General features: G+C 49.3%; 1 protein-coding gene and 1 long non-coding RNA gene across 3 annotated transcripts in view; one reads left to right on the top strand and one right to left on the bottom strand.

Annotated features, from left to right (window-relative positions):
* LOC115502919 overlaps nucleotides 1-16,858 on the bottom strand; it is a 42,671-nt gene that overhangs the window by 10,142 nt on the left and 15,671 nt on the right. The window contains exons 2-5 of one of the 2 annotated variants that reach the window (XR_003965230.1): nucleotides 16,065-16,242; nucleotides 15,191-15,278; nucleotides 11,997-12,146; nucleotides 6,919-8,947 (exon numbers count right to left, since the gene is read on the bottom strand). This is a non-coding gene — a long non-coding RNA (uncharacterized LOC115502919). Of the gene's footprint in view, nucleotides 1-6,918; nucleotides 8,948-11,996; nucleotides 12,147-15,190; nucleotides 15,279-16,064; nucleotides 16,243-16,858 lie in introns of those variants that run through there. The other variant, XR_003965231.1, reaches the window with a different exon arrangement.
* On the top strand, nucleotides 1,867-15,274 carry CES4A (carboxylesterase 4A). Its single transcript, XM_030298757.1, has 14 exons — nucleotides 1,867-2,369; nucleotides 5,839-6,040; nucleotides 8,597-8,738; nucleotides 8,819-8,952; nucleotides 9,273-9,426; nucleotides 10,915-11,019; nucleotides 11,090-11,194; nucleotides 11,340-11,378; nucleotides 11,861-12,001; nucleotides 12,533-12,613; nucleotides 12,967-13,120; nucleotides 13,722-13,868; nucleotides 14,092-14,164; nucleotides 15,133-15,274. Exons 1-14 carry the CDS (start codon nucleotides 2,186-2,188, stop codon nucleotides 15,272-15,274), a joined length of 1,803 nt encoding a protein of 600 aa, XP_030154617.1. The 5' UTR covers nucleotides 1,867-2,185.

Raw genomic sequence — 16,858 nt, 5'->3', positions numbered from 1 at the left:
ATTCTGCCTTTTTCCAGTTATTAAACCACAGCAGCCTTTTCCCAAGTACTGATGACAACAGCTGACATAATGGGTTTCCCCTGTTTTAAGTAATTTCCCTGTGTTAGCTCATTTAACTCTCACTGCAACTGTATGAGTTAAGTACTGTTATTATGCTGATTTTACAGAAGGAGTAACTCAGGTTCAGAGAAGGTAAGTGACTTTCCCAAGGTCACACAGCTCATGATGGGTAGGGCTGGGATTCAAACCCAGCAGCCTGGCTCAGAACCACCACACTAAGCCATCTGCTGCTATACTGAGTCTTACAGAACATGTCATTACTGACTGTGTAGCATATATTATATAATGTAGATGCAACGTCCCTTATTCACCTATCCCTTCTGGTCATGTTGGGGTAAGACTGTTGTCAACAAGGCTATAGGACGCTCATCACATAAACAATTTTTTGTGTATTTTGGATGGTCTCCCAGAACAAATTTCTCGGTCAAAGGATGAGGCAGTTTTAAGTTTCTTGCTCCATGTTGTTCAATGATGTTAGGAAAGTCTGTGAGTAACATGCCTGCCACCAGAGTACGAAGGCACCTACTTTGTCAACAGTAAAGTTGTAACAGGGAGGGAACTTTGATGTGTTAACCAAGACCCCAGGATGCAGTAGACATGGAAGTCCCCAAGCCACAGCAGCACATGAGAATTTTAGACCATAGAAAATGGTCTGAGAACCATTTCTGCAATTCCCAGGCCCCTTGGCCATTCAAGGCTTGAAAAAAGAAAGTTTGGGGGCACCTGTGTGGCTTAGTCAGTTAAGCATCTGACTCTTGAATTTGGCACAGGTCATGATCCCAGGGTCATGGGATCGAGCCCCATACCAGGCTCCGTGTTGACCATAGAGACTGCTTGGGATATTTTCTCTCTCTCTCTCTCTCTCTCTCTCTCTCTGAAAAATAAATCTTTAAAAAAATGTTTGGAGGTGGGGGATTTAGGAGAGAGATTTTCTCTGGAGAGAGCTGTTACCTCCCTGTGAATCCTCATCCCACTTCCTTCCTCTCAAGCTGTGGGGCTCCTTTTCGGGAGACCATGGAGGAGGGCGAGAAGTGCTGCCCACCATGGGGAAGTTCAGCCAACTGGAGCTTGACTCCATCAGCTTGTGACCACAGTGGGTAGGGTAGTGGGGCTGCAATGGGAGGGGCCATGCCTCTCCTGGAGTGGGGCAAGGGGTGTCAGAGGGTTGCCCACAAAGACCCTGCAGGATTGGAGGTCACCTCTGGCCTGTCTCAGGCCTCTTTCTTAGAGGGGCATAGAGCCTGGGAAGAAATGTTGGGCAGAAAATGCCACACTCTGGAGACTGAGGAAGGATCACAGGATAGGAACTGGGGGACAGGTATCCCAAGGAAGGGACATCTCTGATGAACCCACAAAATTGGCCATGAGAGAAGGAGTAAGCTTTAACCATCTGCCAGGCCTCCAGAGCAGGAGGCCATGGGTCGAGGAAGAATGGCACTGTTCCCTTACCTTTCCCTCTCTGCTCATTCTACCCTGCTGAGCAGAGGCATCTCAGAAACCCAGCAGACCCCTGTTCTCAAAGGACTCCAGGCTTCGATGGGAGATTGGGAAGGGAACAGTCTTAACTGTGAATTAAGATGAAACTCCACCTTCCTCCTGTCCCCACCCCCTGCTCCAGGCCCAGGTGCTTCCAGATCTGGCTGCCCCAACAGGACCTTGAGCCTGTGAGGACAGCGACCATGCAGGAACACCCCCCCCTTCCCCGCCCCGCCACCAGGGACTTTTGATTCTTGGCACAGAGCCTGCCACTTCATGATGGTCCTGGCTGAGAGCTGGGATGTGTGAGGAAGGGTGAAGCATTGCCTATAAAAAGAGACTGGGCAAAACAAAGGGGAGCAGGGAGGCCTGAGACCCTTAAATCCACAGTGAATACACCTGGGGATTGAGGGGCCTTGTAACCAGGTCCTCTGCTGCAATCTTAGCACCTACTGTGCACTCAGAGCTTGACTCACACTGCAGCTGTAAGCCTATTGCACAGACGAACACATCAGGCAGAGATTGCAGACTGGTCAGTTTTTTGAAGAGCCAAGACTATCTATCATGTGCTGTCACTCCAAGGCAGACAATCAAGGCTGTGGGCTGGCCAGAGGGCTGGTCACAATTTCTTCTGCCCCTGCACCTGCTGATGGGATTTAGGGAAGATAAAAGTGGGACCTTCCAGTGCTCACTGGACACTGCAGACACAGCTACCAACTGGTACCCACAGTGTGGATGTCACCCCAGCCTGTGGCAGGAGCTGGCTGGCCAGAACATGAGTTGGATTCTATACCTGAGCCTCACCCTTTGCCTGATGGTGCTGACAGCCCTGGGTAAGCCCCAACTCCATCCTGAGGGTGTCAGGCAAGAGGGACATGAGAGACACAGGGGCAGGCCCTCAGCTCAACCTCTCCTGGTGCAGTGGGGCAAGGGCATTTCAACAAGGTCTGGGCAGATGGGGGGGGTTGTTTCAGGGCACTGATCCTCCCATCAGCTAAGAGTCTAGACATTTATGTTTATATATTAAAATAAAATATATTTTATAATTTACATAACTTTATGTATTTATAATTTGTTAATTTATATTTGTATTCCTTATAAAATTAATATTATATAAAATTACTACTATATTAGTATATACATTAGTGTGTATGTATATGTTACCACCAACCAGACTGAGATCTAGAACCTTTCCAGCACCCCACATGCTCCTTCCCAATCAATACCCTCAAAGTAGCCACTATTCTGACTTCTATCACAAATTAGTTTTGCCTATATAAGTGCATTTAAATTTTTTTTAATGTTTTATTTATCTTTAAGACAGAGACAGAGTGCGAGCAGCGGAAGGGCAGAGAGAGAGGGAGACACAGAATCTGAAGCAGGCTCCAGGCTATGAACTGTCAGCACAGAGCCCAATCTGGGGCTTAAACTTGTGAACCACAAGATCATGACCTGAGCCAAAGTCATACGCCTAACCGACTGAGCTACCCAGGCACCCTGTTTAAGTGCATTTAAATTTTTTTATTTGCGAGAAACTTTGCTAAATCACTTTTACCATTTTGGCACATTTTCTTTTAGTTTTTTTTATTTCATGTTTGTACACAGCTACAATATTAGCATGTATACAACTTTATACACTGCTTTTTTTCACTTAGAATCTTATCACAAGCAGCTTATAACTTTAGTTTATAGTTAAAATTTTTTTGCCTGGTCCTGTGACATAAATGATGCTTCTAGTACTCACTATGGTATATTTAACTATGGTTCATAAAGGTCTTCGTTTTAATGCCTTTCTGACTCTTTTCTGAAGGGAGGGACCTGAAAGTGAAATTACTGAGTCAAAATAAACTTTTAAAAACTTTAAAAAAGGTTGGGGGGGTACCTGGGTGGCTCAGTTGGTTAAGCGGGTGATTCTCAATTTCGGTTGAGGTCAGGCTCTCACCATTCGTGAGCTGGAGCCCTACATCTGGCTCTGCACTGACAGCATGGAACCTGCTTGGGATTCTGTTTCTCCCTCTCTCTGCCCCTCCCCTGCCCTCTCTCATGTGCTCTCTAAATAAATAAATAAATAAGTAAAAACTTAAAAAAAAAGAAATCACTGAGTCAAAGCATGTGAACGTGGCTCTTATACATTATGCCAAATTATTTCTCCAAGGCATTGTATTAATTTATCCTGCACCAACCTGTACCAACAGTATATGTGAATATCCTTTTCACATATACTGTTTCTTTGCCAGAATTGGAGGCCATCATTTTTAATTTCTTAGGTGGAAGTTGTCTCTCCTGGTTTTAATTAGCATTTTATGCTTATTAAGAAGGTGGAATGGGGAGCCTGGGTGGCTCAGTCGGTTGGGTGTCCGACTTCAGCTCAGGTCATGATCTCACAGTTCGTGGGTTCGAGCCCTGCATAGGGCTCTGTGCTGACAGCTCAGAGCCTGGAGCTTGCTTCGGATTCTGTGTCTCTCTCTTTGCCCATCCCCACTTGCACTCTGTCTCTCACCCTCTCAAAAATAAACATTAAAAAAAAAAAGAAGGTGGAATGTTTTCATAAGTGCTCACATACTGTCTCCGGGTAGCAAGGCTGGAGTGGGGACCACTCCATGGCAGTTCTTGTTCAGGGGTGTAAAGCACTCTGCCACATGCTTAGGTGTCCCCAGAGACTGGGATGAGGACAACAGAACATCACCGCTTAGAGTAGAACTCTGAGAAGAACCTCACTCTGTGTGACCTTGAGCAAGTTCTATAACCCCTTTGAGCTTCATTTTCCACATTTGTATTGTGCAATAATAACATTTACTCTCTACAGTTTTTAGGAGGATGAGGTGAGATAATCCATGTAAAGTGTTTGGCACAATGCTAGGCTATAATAAAGGATCAATAAATTATAGTTGTAGGCTAGTCAGGCTTCAGGGCAAATCCAAGTAATATGATAGACCTCTGCCTCTTTGCTGTGTCCTCTGAGACCTCTGGCTGGTTGCTGCCCCTGTCTGGGCCCTTAGTCCTCCCCTAGCTCTCCCCAGGGCCAATGAGGACTTGATGTGAGAGAACCATGTGAAAGGCTGTGTAAACTGCAAAGAACTGCACACATAGAGGAGGTTTGAGATGGCCCTTTGCCTGCACTGGCCTGCCTACATGCTTGCAGGCCACCATTGTAGTCACTCCTTGTGCACAGATACTGCTTTTGTCAGACGTGCAGAGACTTGGGAACATGGACGGAGTGGTACTTTGGGTCACCTGCAGCTGGAGGTGCGAGGGTGTGCTCTACCACACCAATTCCAAATGCGGTGCCCAAAATCAAATGCATCAAAATCTCACGGAGGTATTTGTAAATCTACTTTCCCGGTGCAACCCTGAGATTCTCATTCAGAGGGCAGGCCTAGGAATCTGTATTTCAGCAATGATTTCCTCAGATGATTCTGATACACAGCCAAGTTCAATAATACTCGGACCAGATTTGCTTTCTGTCATTTGCAGAGTGAGTTCCAGGGGACCAGGGTATAGAACGATTCAGTTTTGATAAGAAAGGAGGAAGAGAAATGACAGGGGTGCTTCAGGAAAGGGCAATAGATGTGAGGCAGAGCAATGCTTGGCAATAGCAATAGGGCAAGATGAGAGCTGAGAAGAGGAAGAAATGCCCATAGGCAGCCATTAAATTCAAGTCGCTCTAGTTTGTATATAGTCCAAGAGCTGGCTAAGGTGTGGATATAGGTCTAATGTATCTGTGTGCCCGTGTGTAATATATGAATATATGCCACATATGGATACAATGTAACCTTTATATAACCGTACTTACATGCATGCATATGTATGTATGCATATGTGTGTGCACTTAACCCTTGTATTTCTACATGCTTTGTTGTAAATAAGCTGTGTTCACATATACCTATGTATGTATAGATTTGTATGTACATGTGAGTATTACTGTGAGTATACATACGAATGAGAATGTCAATAATGTGTGTGATTTCTTCCCAGAAGTATGCCAGGTAAATGTCAGCAACAAGAAAGAGGTACTGGAATACCAATATGAGACAAGAAAAAATCAAAATAAATGACATGATTATTGACATTAAATGATACATTAAATGACAGAAAAATAATTCATATAATAGACATGAACCTTTATGCACCTACCAACATAGCATTGAAACCTTAAATAATGAGAGAGAAAAATACTGAGAGAAACACAGAAAAAGTAGGCAAAATACATAATTGTGAAAAGCTTCAAGCTGCAACTGGTGCCATGGCAGACAGGCCAGAGTCCTTTCAGTGGCCAGAGTGACCCTTCTCCTCTCTTCCTAGGTGCTCAGCACACCAAGGAACCTCTAGTGATTACCAAATATGGGACCCTCCAAGGAAAACAGATGCACGTCGGGAAGACACCCATCAATGTCTTCCTAGGAGTGCCCTTCTCCAGACCGCCTGTGGGTGTCCGCAGGTTTGCTGCCCCAGAGCCCCCAGAGCCCTGGGAAGGAATCAAAACCGCCACCACCTATGCCCCTGCGTAAGAGCCAAATGACTGTTGGCTGGGAGGTGGACAGACTCTAAGGGGGGTAGGGGGGTAGATCTATGCCGGCCTCTGGGCCAGAGTTTGAACAACTCACTAAAAAGAGTGTACTGTATGACTGTAAGTAGCCTGGGGTCCATTCCGGCCCTCAGTTTCCAAACCTATATAATGAAGTAGTTGGCCCAGATGATGTTTACAGGACTGTTAATGCTGTTTGTTCTTGGCTTTCTTATGGGAAAGCTCCAGACAAGGAGGAGGTGCTCACTGATGTGCCTCCAGGATCTTCTGGGAACCTAAGTTTTCCTAAAAGTATGTGAGGAGGAGTTCTCTCTGTCTCTGTCTGTCTGTGTCTCTGTCTCTGTCTCTGTCTCTGTCTCTCTCTCTCTCTCTCTCACACACACACACACACACACACACACACACACACACACACACACCATACCCAGTGAACCCTGAGCTCTTCCCTCTCACTTGGGGCTTGAGCCCCAGAACAAGCCCACATGACACCATCAGCCCTTCCCTGCAGAAGGAGCTCCAAGATAGGGAGTCACAGACTCAGTTTCAGTTTTAATGTCCCAGAATTTTTTCTTTTTCAGACAGAGAGAGAGAGAGAGAGAGAGAGCGCGCGCACGTACGAGTGTTTGAGCAAGGGAGGGGCAGAGGGAGAGAGAGAATCTTAAGCAGGCTCCACATGCAGCACAGAGCCCCATGCAGGGCTCAATCCCATGACCCTGAGATCATGACCTGAACCCAACCGAGTCACCCAAGCACCCCAAAGTCCCAGAATCTTAATGCAACCTCTAACAGGGCTCAAATCCTGAGTCACATGAGCATGTTGAGATAATGACTGCCCTTTGAAGCACTAGGCTTGGCAATTTACCCAGAACAAGTGTATTTATTATTTATTCAGATCATTGAGTAACCCACTGAGCAGAATATTCTGTGGCAATCATTAACAATTAGTTGGATACAGCACTGGGTTTAGAAAAATGTCTACTGTGAGAACCTGGGTGTCAGTTGATATCTAAAAACTATAACCACCACCCAGGGTGTCTAACTGTTGAGAACAGGGCATCCACTGTTAGAACATGAATGGCTATTAGTAGAACACTGGGGTGTTAGTTTTTAGAACACTGACCACCAGTGAGAGAAACCAAGACATCTGAACCTTCTGTGATTGTTATGTGGAATCCCATGGAACAGGTGACAGAACAGGGGATGACCATTATTAGAGCCCCGAGGATCAGGGGTTTAGAGATTGGGGTGCCCATTGCATAGAAGTCCAGGTGTCAATTGTTGGAACGTTGGCCATGAGCTGTCAGACAATAGCTGTTTGGAACACAGAGTGACAGGTAGAAGAATTTGTGGATGGCTTACAACAGACTGTGGGATGGTAGTTAAGGAGACAAGAAGACTAGTGGCCAGTTTGGATAATGACTAGCTTCAGGCCAGAGCAGCAAGGGAACAAGTGGAGAAAGGAGTAGAATAGACAGGCTTTCCTGCAGCCAGTCAGATGGGCCCAGCCCCAACTATTGGCAATAGCCACACTCCAGGCTGGGACAGCAGGGAGAAAGGATGAGGTGGCCCAACAGCCCAAGCTCCACAAGTACACCAAATGTTCACATGGTACAAGGCACTGGGCTGAGTGCCAGGACTCAGACAAATCCACATCCATCCCTGCCCCTAGGGAGTGCATGGTTGCTTGGGGAGAATAACAACCAAACCAATCGAAACAACTCTAACCCAGCACTATAATCAGCGTGGATAGAACTTTGGGAAGCACAGACAGGAAGTGCCCAGCAGAGGGGGCGCCACTTTAGCTGAGCCTTAAACATAAGCAGGAGTTTGCCAGGCAGAGAAAACATTAGGCAGAAAGGGACATAAGCAAAAGGGCTTAGAGATGGGAGACAAGGCAGGGTCCGTGGGCATCTAGAGCAAAGAGTGCCAGGAAGACTAGATGGAGAGGGCCTGCGTCAGTATGGGTGAATCTGGACCTTATCCTGAGCGCAGGGGGGCCCAGGAAGGTTTTAAGGAGGGAAGTGAAATAGGTTTTTGTTTTCTGTCAATCCCTCCGGTCAGGGTGTGGAGGATGAGTTGGAAGCGATGTCAAAGAGGCTGGGGCAGTGTCCTGGCCAGTGTAGGTAATGGCCTTTACAAGGCAGCATCTCTGGGATGGAGAAGGCCTATTTAAGAGCTGTTTGGGAGACAGAAAAGAGCCTGAAGGACGGGGGCATGAAATCCCAGGACACCCAGGTTTCTGGCTTGACAGCACCAAAAGGGTCTCCAACAGAAGCATGGAACCTCTCCCCAGGCAGATTCCTGGGACCGGGGGCAAGACAGAGGGGTGGATCTTGCCCTGGGTCTGACCTGGCGCTGCACTCACCCTGGACCCTAATGCTAGTGGAGGCTATTCGGACACAGATACACACACGCACGCGCGCGCATCCTAAATTTTGCTTTTGGTTCTATTTCCTCAATTGCGGAACCTGGGTTTGCAACCATTCTCCCGTTTTTGGCCACCACGTTGGGCCCAAACTCACATCGTGACCGCAGGTGCCTTCAGGAGTCCTGGGGACAGATCACCTCCATGTACTTCAACACGCGGAAACAGTACAAGTGGCTGCGCTTCAGTGAGGACTGTCTGTACCTGAACGTGTACGCTCCAGTGCGCGCGCGTGGGGATGCTCCGTTGCCGGTGAGTATTCATCCTCTTCCACGCACCATCCCACTCAGGCACCCCACCGCCCAGCTCAGGCCTCCGCTTTCCATGTCCAGGTGATGGTCTGGTTCCCAGGAGGTGCCTTCCTCGTGGGCTCCGCTTCCACGTACGATGGCACGCAGCTGGCCTCTCGCGAGAAAGTGGTGCTCGTCCTTCTGCAGCACAGGCTCGGCATCCTGGGTTTCCTGAGGTGGGCGGGGCCGGGGGCCGGAGCGGGGAATCAGGGGCCCGGCTTCCCAGCGACTTGGGCGGAAGGATAGAGGAGGGGGTGTGGGGGCGTGGTTACAAGAGGTGCGTGCAGGGGCGGGGCCTAATTTCTTCTGGAGAGGGCGGTCACTCCCAAGTGCCGCCAGAGGGGGATCTAACACTAGGGAAAGAGGTGTGGTCGCAAGACCTGGTGCCTGAGGGACCAGGCAGGGTGAGGTGGGGCCAGGCAGAACCAGGCTGGAGCCCTGAGTAACCAGACGGTCGGGGGGCTCCGGACCCTGATTATAAGCCCCGCGCGTCCAGCACGGGCGACAGCCAGGCCCGCGGGAACTGGGCGCTGCTGGACCAGGTGGCTGCTTTGCGCTGGGTACAAGAGAACATTGCGGCCTTCGGCGGAGACCCACGCTGCGTGACCCTGTTTGGCCAGTCTTCGGGGGCCATGTGTATTTCGGGACTGGTGAGTGCAGCGCCAGGTCAGACCCAGCACAGACGCAGGTCCCCGTGTTCCCATGAGTGCATCCTCCACTGCACACACACCTATGCAGATTTGTGTGTACAGGTACATGCCGGTGCACAGACTTGCCCTCACCCCTGCAAAGGGTACTACTCCATCCAGGGGTAGCACTGATGAGAAAACCAAGCCAGCAGAGCGGGCAACGCTGAGAGTAGGGATACTCAACCAATCCGTGGTGGGCCAGAAAGATAACCCAGCACCTCCTGCCTCCCTACCTACCCCCAGAGCTCTATCCCCTGAACAGAATGCATCATCCGCCTTATGGGCAAGGCTGGGGCCACAGACCAAGCCTGGGAGTCAGGGGCCTGGGTTGGAGACTCGGGCGACCACTGACCTGGAGTGTGCCTGGAGTGTAGGTGTAAGGTCAGGTACACCCTGTGGGACACATGTTAGGGAGGTGAGCTGGGACCACATAACACAGGGCTTTACCCGCCACAGTAATAATACTCAAACGCTCAAGCACTTTCTGTGTGTCAAACACTCTTCCAAGCACTGTATGTATATTCATTCAATTCCCTCAACAATCCAGAAATAGAAGCATCCTCTTTCTACAGTTCTACCAAAAGAGAAGTTTTCTCCATTGTGCAGATGGATAAATTGAAGTCCAGAAAAGTTAAGCAGCTTTATTCAAAATACATTGGAGAACAGGGAAAGATTTGAAGCAGAGAAGTGCCACAGCCAGAAGTGCATTTAGAGAGATGGCTCAGTGTGCTGGAACTGAGTTAGGAAGAAGCAGGAGGAGAGGCCTGGAGGCCATCTGGGAGTGGAGGTGGGGTATATCTTAGAAGAGAGGATGAGGCCTGCCTCTGAAACAGAAGCAAGAAGACTGGAAAGTAGAAGGTAGCTGAAGAGGGATGCAGGAAGCCAGATGAACAGGACTAGGGCAGCTGGGTGGAGGGGTGAGCAGAGATGACAGGAAAGGCCCCTGGGGCTGGATGGATGGTGTAGTGTGAGGGATGCCACTCAGATGGGAACCAGCTAGAACAAGTTTGGGGCACATGAAGTTTGAAGTGTCCAAGAGACAAGATGAGGGGTCCCAGTTATAGTTGCTCTTCCAACTTGGGCAGCAAAGAAAGTTAAGAACTGTCAATACAGGTTAAAGGGGCCATAGGAACCAACACCCCCCCCCCCATTTCTAACCCAGAAGCATAGAGAGTCTCTTTCCTACACCAGCAGAACCCTTCCCACAAGCTCAGATCCCCTCTGGAACTGCTGGGGCCCATTGCAGGGGCCGGGATAGGGGGGCCCACAGGCATGAAGGCACCGGCTGTAGGTCCAGGACTCCAACCCAGGACTCTTGACTCCCTCCCAAGCTGCCTGCACTCTTTGGGCCCCTTCACGCTGCCCAGCCCTGGCCAGAAAGGCACCCAAAACTGCCCAAGTGACTTCTACTTGTGCCTCTCATGGGTACTACACTCCCCACCCCTGCAGATGATGTCACCCCTAGCCCGCGGTCTCTTTCATCGGGCCATTTCCCAGAGTGGCACCGCAGCACTCAGAGCCTTCATCACTCCTGACCCGCTGAAGGTGGCCAAGGTGGGTGTCTCCTCTCCCCCAGGGCTCAGCAAGAAGGGGCAGGATGGGCCTGAACACCTCTTCTCCACAGACAGTTGCCCGCCTGGCAGGCTGTACCTACAACAGCACACGGATTCTGGTAGACTGCCTGAGGGCACGATCAGGGGCTGAGGTGATGCATGTATCTAAGAAGATGGTAGGTAAAACTTCCTTCTAGCTCCTTCACCTGGCCACCTGTAAGCCACCTACCTGACCTAATACCCGGCTGCCCCCAGGGACCCTGTCTAAGGAGCACAGTGGGGAGACTTTCTTTAACTCTAGTTCCCTCCTCTCCCCTACAGGGATTCTTCCACCTGAACTCCCAGAAAGACCCTCAGGAGGTGAGCAGGCCCTGTTCTGTGATACAGTATTTATTGAACACCTCCTCCTATGTGCCAGGCATTCAGGATACTAAGTGAACTGTTCAGACCAAGATTCCTTCCCGAGTAGGACGAGTAGGATGTTCCAGTGGAGACAGGCAGTAATCACTATACATAAATAAACTCATTTACCTCTTTAGAAGGAAAGTGAATAGTGACAAATGGAGCAGGGTAAGTAAGGCATAGAATTTTAAATAGGAGGGACAAAGAAAGCTTCATTCAGAAGGTGACATTCAGCAAAGATTGTCAAGAGGTGAGGAAAGTAGATACCTGGGGGTGAGCATCTCCTGCCCTCCAAGGGGTCACTGAAGCCCAGCTTTTCCCAAAGGGCCTATGGATAAAGAAATCTCTGGATGGGGACCTGCTGAGCTGGGAACCCTAGGCTACAGGGATCCTGGGAGGATATGTGGGAAGACTATTTGGAAATGCCCCTTGCCTTGTAGGTTGTGTGGTTCATGAGCCCGGTGGTGGATGGTGTGGTGTTCCCAGATGACCCAGCGGTGCTCCTGAGCCAGGGGCAAGTTGCACCTGTGCCCTATCTTCTGGGTGTCAACAACATGGAGTTCAGTTGGCTCTTACCTTTTGTAAGTCAATAGGAGGGGTGCCCACCCCAGCGGGAGTAGCAGAGGATTCCTCTTGGGTAGTACTGTGCATGAGATCAGATCCCATTGGCTCTTCTGGGAATGTCCAAGTGCTTGGGTACATCCTGCAGTCCCGGAGCAGTGAGAGCTGGCCAGAAATGATGGGAGGAAGAGAAGTATTGGCCTCTTGGAGGTTTGAGGACCCCAAATCTTCAGATCATAGTTTGGATGGATCATCCTATCCACTGTTTAGCCTCCAGGCAGCTGCAAATCCTGCCCCCTATCCCCACCCCCACAACTGCTCCTAGGTCAGGATAGTTGTCCCCAGTCCCCACTTCAGCTCTGACCTGGGTAGTAGTGATGGACAGGTTGAGAACAGGAGGGCAGGAAATAGTCATGGGCCCTTCCTGGGCTGTGTGCTCTGAGAACTCACCACTTAGATGGGTGAGAGCCTTGGAGCCTGGTGTAGCTCTGGCTGGAATCCCTCCTGATGTTTGGGCCTAACTCACACCTGGGTCCTTATATTGTGGGCAGATCATGAAGATCTCACTAAACCAGTTCATGATGAGAAAAGGAATCATCACCAAGCTGCTCTGGAGAACCAGTACCCTGTTGGTGAGGAGCCATGCTGTTAGGGGTGCTCAGTTTGGTTGGACAAAGCTAACTCCCCTTTTGGTGGGGCTTGGAGTTTGGTATGGGATCAGATGGCTGCTGGTGAGCAGGTTCCCCCCACCCCCCCCACCCCCCACAACCCCGCCACCGCACTGGCCTCAGGGTCATGGCAGGCAGTTCTCATGCAGTCTAAACACAGGGGTAAGAATCAGCAAAGATCTTCCCAGAAGTTCCCCTCTCTCCCCCACTCTCCCAGACCAAAAACTCCTGAGGATGCTGAGTGTAAGTCACTAGTGTGCGCATTTCTGCTCAGCTGGCACCCCAGGCCTCAGGGTGGGTATGAATTCCCCACCCAGAATATCACCAAAGAGCAGTTACCACTGGTGATAGAGGAGTACCTGGGTGACATTGATGACCGTGACTGGAAAATGTTAAGAAACCGTTTAATGGACCTAGCTGGGGATGCGATCTTTGTGTACTCCACACTACAGGCTGCCCACCACCACAGAGGTATGTGGGGTCCCCAAGAGTGGCCACACTCTGTCTACTGATGCTGCTTACCAACTGCTCAACCACCTTCTTGCACCTCTGGGCTGGTATAGGATTCTAAGATGGCATAGAAAAAGTAGTGGGCTGTCAACTGAGAGAGAAAGGGAGAAGGAGGGCAGGGCAGAGTCCAGCCCAGAGGACATAGCCTAGGGTGGTCAGGGAAGGCTTCCTGGCTGGGAGGACAGGCTGAGGGGGCACATTGGAGATCCTGTCCAGGCTGAATGGGGCTTGGAGAACACATGGGTGAGAGTTCAAAGGTGGGGCTGGAGAGCACAGACACCAAAGAACCTTAAATGCCCAAGAGAGGAACTGTTCAGAGAAGGAATAGGAAGGGTCTGTGATCCTGCTACAATCCCCATCTGCAGATGAGGAATTGCAGCTCAGAGACTGTTGAGTGAGTGACTTGCCCCAGGACATGGGACTGATGAGTAGTGTAGACAGGACTCAAATCTGCTCCTGAGATTCTGGAGCCCAAGCACTTTTCCCTGCTTGATGCAGGTAGGTGGGATGTGTGGGGTGGATGAGAATCCCAGCCCAGGACTTTTCCTGCAGCCCTCCTCAGTTTCCCTATTCCTAGATGCTGGCTTCCCTGTCTACCTGTATGAGTTTGAGCACCACACTCCCACCGGCGTCATCATCAAGCCCTGCACTGATGGGGCAGACCACGGGGATGAGATCCACTTCATCTTTGGGAATCCCTTCTCCAAAGGTGCTACAGCCCCACCTGACACCCTCACTGGGTGTCTAGTCTCCCCACCTTTGTATCCGGACTCACCTCTCCATTGGCTGACCCTAAGGGTCTAGGCATTTCCTAATCTAGAATGTTCCTGGAAATGAAAGCCTCCCAGTATGGAAGAAATAGTGGAAGGAGAAGGGTGGGATGTTACCACCCCATGCTCTATTCCAAATGTCACATCCTATTCTGACCCCAGGCCATTCCACGGTTGAGGAGAAAGCACTGAGCCTCCAGATGATGAAATACTGGGCCAACTTTGCCCGTACAGGGTGAGTCTGGTCCCCCAACACATCTGGGCAGTCTTCCTGCCCAACGCTAGACCCATTGGCCAGCTGCTTCAGGTATTTGTCCCTCTGTGTCCCATAGGAAATACATGATCAGCCTAAGCAAACTGCACCTTCTCCCTCACCTTTTCCTAGCCAGTGACCAGGTCCTAAATGTCCCTAGGATGCGTCCCTCTCTGTCCCATGACTACACTCTTCATTCACTCAAGCATTCAACCCAAGTCATTCATCATGCACTGTTTTTCACCCAGCCCTATACTGGGAGCTGGAATTCAAGAATCTTGCAAACATGGCCCGCATCCTTCAGCAGCTTGTTAATGTTATAATGAAAACATTAAGTTGCTGTACTGGGGAAGAAGGTACTATGAGAGCACATAGGAGGTGTCTGACCGAGCTCAGATGGGCAGGAGCGGCTTCCTGGCAGAGGTGACATCTGGGCTGAGCTTTGGCTAGCCTTGTGACTGGTTTCCCATCTCCACATTCTCTATCCTTTCTCTCCACCCCTCTTATGATACTCAAAAGATCTTTCTGAAATACTATCTGACCAAGTCACTCACCTGTTTAAAACTCTTCCTGGCTTCCCTCTGCCCCCAGACTAAAGTCCCCACCCCTTAGCCCGTTGGCATGAAAATTTTCAAAATCTTTACTGGGTCATCTTCTATCCACAGCCATCCTCTTGACACAGCCCATGTTTTTCTGTAAACTTATACTTGTGCTTCCTCCAAAAGCCCTGGTCTTTCATACCTCCAACCCTTTGCACATACTCTTCCCTCTGCCTGTTTCCTTTTGCCACCACACACTCTTCTATTCTTTCTTAAAGATCTAAATATCATCCCTGTAAGGAATTCTTGGACTCCAACTTCCAAAGGGAAGGTGAATAAGGGCAGGGTGAGAGAAGGAGGCAGGGTGAAGACGAACATGAACAACCCTCTCTCCTTCTTCCTTCTGGGCAGAAACCCCAATGGTGGGAAGCTGCCTTACTGGCCACGCTATAACGAGGAGGAGAAGTACCTGCAGTTGGATTTCATCACGAGGGTGGGTGTGAAGCTCAAGGAGGAGAAGATGGCCTTTTGGATGAGACTATACCAGCATTAAGGACCTGAAAAGCAGAGGCACTTCTGAGAGTAGCTGTGCAGGAGGGCGTCTAAGGTATTTCCCCACCACCTAAGCTTTGGGGAGACTGGCCATGGACACATCTGGGACAAGCGTCCTGCCTTCCCCAATGTAGGACCTGCAGAGACTCCCTACTATCTCCAGGCCAGAGCTAGAGCCTAAGCCAGTTGTTTGGGGCTCTGCACTACACTCTTCAGCCTGACATCCCATGATGCCCCCCTGTCTCACTGATTCTAGCAGGTTAGGCCAGGTTATATTACTGATCCATTGTGCCCAGCCACCCAGCCTCAGGACAAACCCAACTCTTCCTTCTCCAAATCCTCCCACCCTTCAAAGTCTACTTGAACCCTTTGTTTAGATTTCTTTGGGGAAATCCACCCAGACTGCCACTGCCCTTACCATTGCACCCAGCTTGTCATTGACCTTTCATCCTGCTCAGCCTTGTGCCTGTTCACATTACATTGGCCTGAGGCCTTGGTCAGATTATTTGTTATGTGGGGTGAAGCTTTGATAGCTTAGGGTCTTCTCCTCCTTGCATACTCACCTCCCCTGAAACCCCTCCAAAGCCTGGACACAGGGATGGTCCTCAATAAAAACATGTTGAATTGACCTGAATTTCTCCATCTGTAAAATGCTTGAGTGAAGCAGAGGACATCTTGATTTGAGCCATCAGAGAGAGGGTGTGTTGCTGCCTGCTCCTTGTTGGGCCCAGCCTGCTGTGCTACATTCAGACAAAGGGAGCTGTGGCAAAGTTGCCTGGATTGCAATATACCTGGCTTTTTTCTTCATTATCTCAGAAGGGACCTCAGGATATCCATACTCCATCCTCGCTCGTCCATTGGTGTAGGTCTTGGTGCTACATCCAGACTCCTCACTCTGGCCTCTCCTGCAACTCGACCTGGGCATACCGCAGCCTGTCCCATAGGTTTTTTTTGGTTCAGTTTAGTTTGCTGTTGGTTTTTTGGTGGTAAAATATACATAACACAATATTTACCATTTCAACCATATTTAAATGTCCAGTTTAATAGCATTAAGTACATTCATGTTGTTATGTAACCATCACACCATACATCTCCAGAACTTTTTCATCATCCCAAACTGAAACTCTGCATCCCTTAATTAACTGCCTATTTCCCCTCATTTCCAAACACTGGTACCCACTATTCTACTTTCCACCCTATGAATTTGACTATCTCAGGTACCTCATAGAAGTGGAGTCATACAATATTTGTCCTTTTGTGTCTGGCTTATTTCCCTTAGCATAATGTCTTCAAAATTCATCCATATTGTAGCATGTATCAGAATTTCATACCTTTTTAAACTGAATAATATTCCATTGTATGTAAATAACATATTTTGTTTATCCATTTATTTGTTGATGGACATTTGGGTTGTTTCTACCTTTTGGCTATTGTGAATAATGCTGCTACGAACAATAGTGTAGCATCCCATAGGTTTTATGTCCCAAACTACAATGTTGATTAGACTCTATTCCTAAGGGTTCCTGAGTTGTCTCTGAGGCAACTAGAAGCTGCAGACCTGTGGGGTCAGGGGCACTCATTCCTC

The sequence above is a fragment of the Lynx canadensis genome, chromosome E2 (genome assembly GCF_007474595.2).
Source record: "Lynx canadensis isolate LIC74 chromosome E2, mLynCan4.pri.v2, whole genome shotgun sequence".
Classification (NCBI taxonomy): domain Eukaryota; kingdom Metazoa; phylum Chordata; class Mammalia; order Carnivora; family Felidae; genus Lynx; species Lynx canadensis.
The sequence above is the reverse complement of the archived record's forward strand: the minus strand, read 5'-3'. Positions and strand labels throughout refer to the sequence as shown.

Coding starts and splice junctions, on each gene's coding strand:
- CES4A (XM_030298757.1), top strand. CDS start 2,186: ATGGGATTTAGGGAAGATAAAAGTGGGACCTTCCAGTGCTCACTGGAC. Junction 2,370..5,838: donor GATGGTGCTGACAGCCCTGG/GTAAGCCCCAAC, acceptor CTCTCTTCCTAG/GTGCTCAGCACACCAAGGAA. Junction 13,869..14,091: donor TGGGAATCCCTTCTCCAAAG/GTGCTACAGCCC, acceptor TTCTGACCCCAG/GCCATTCCACGGTTGAGGAG.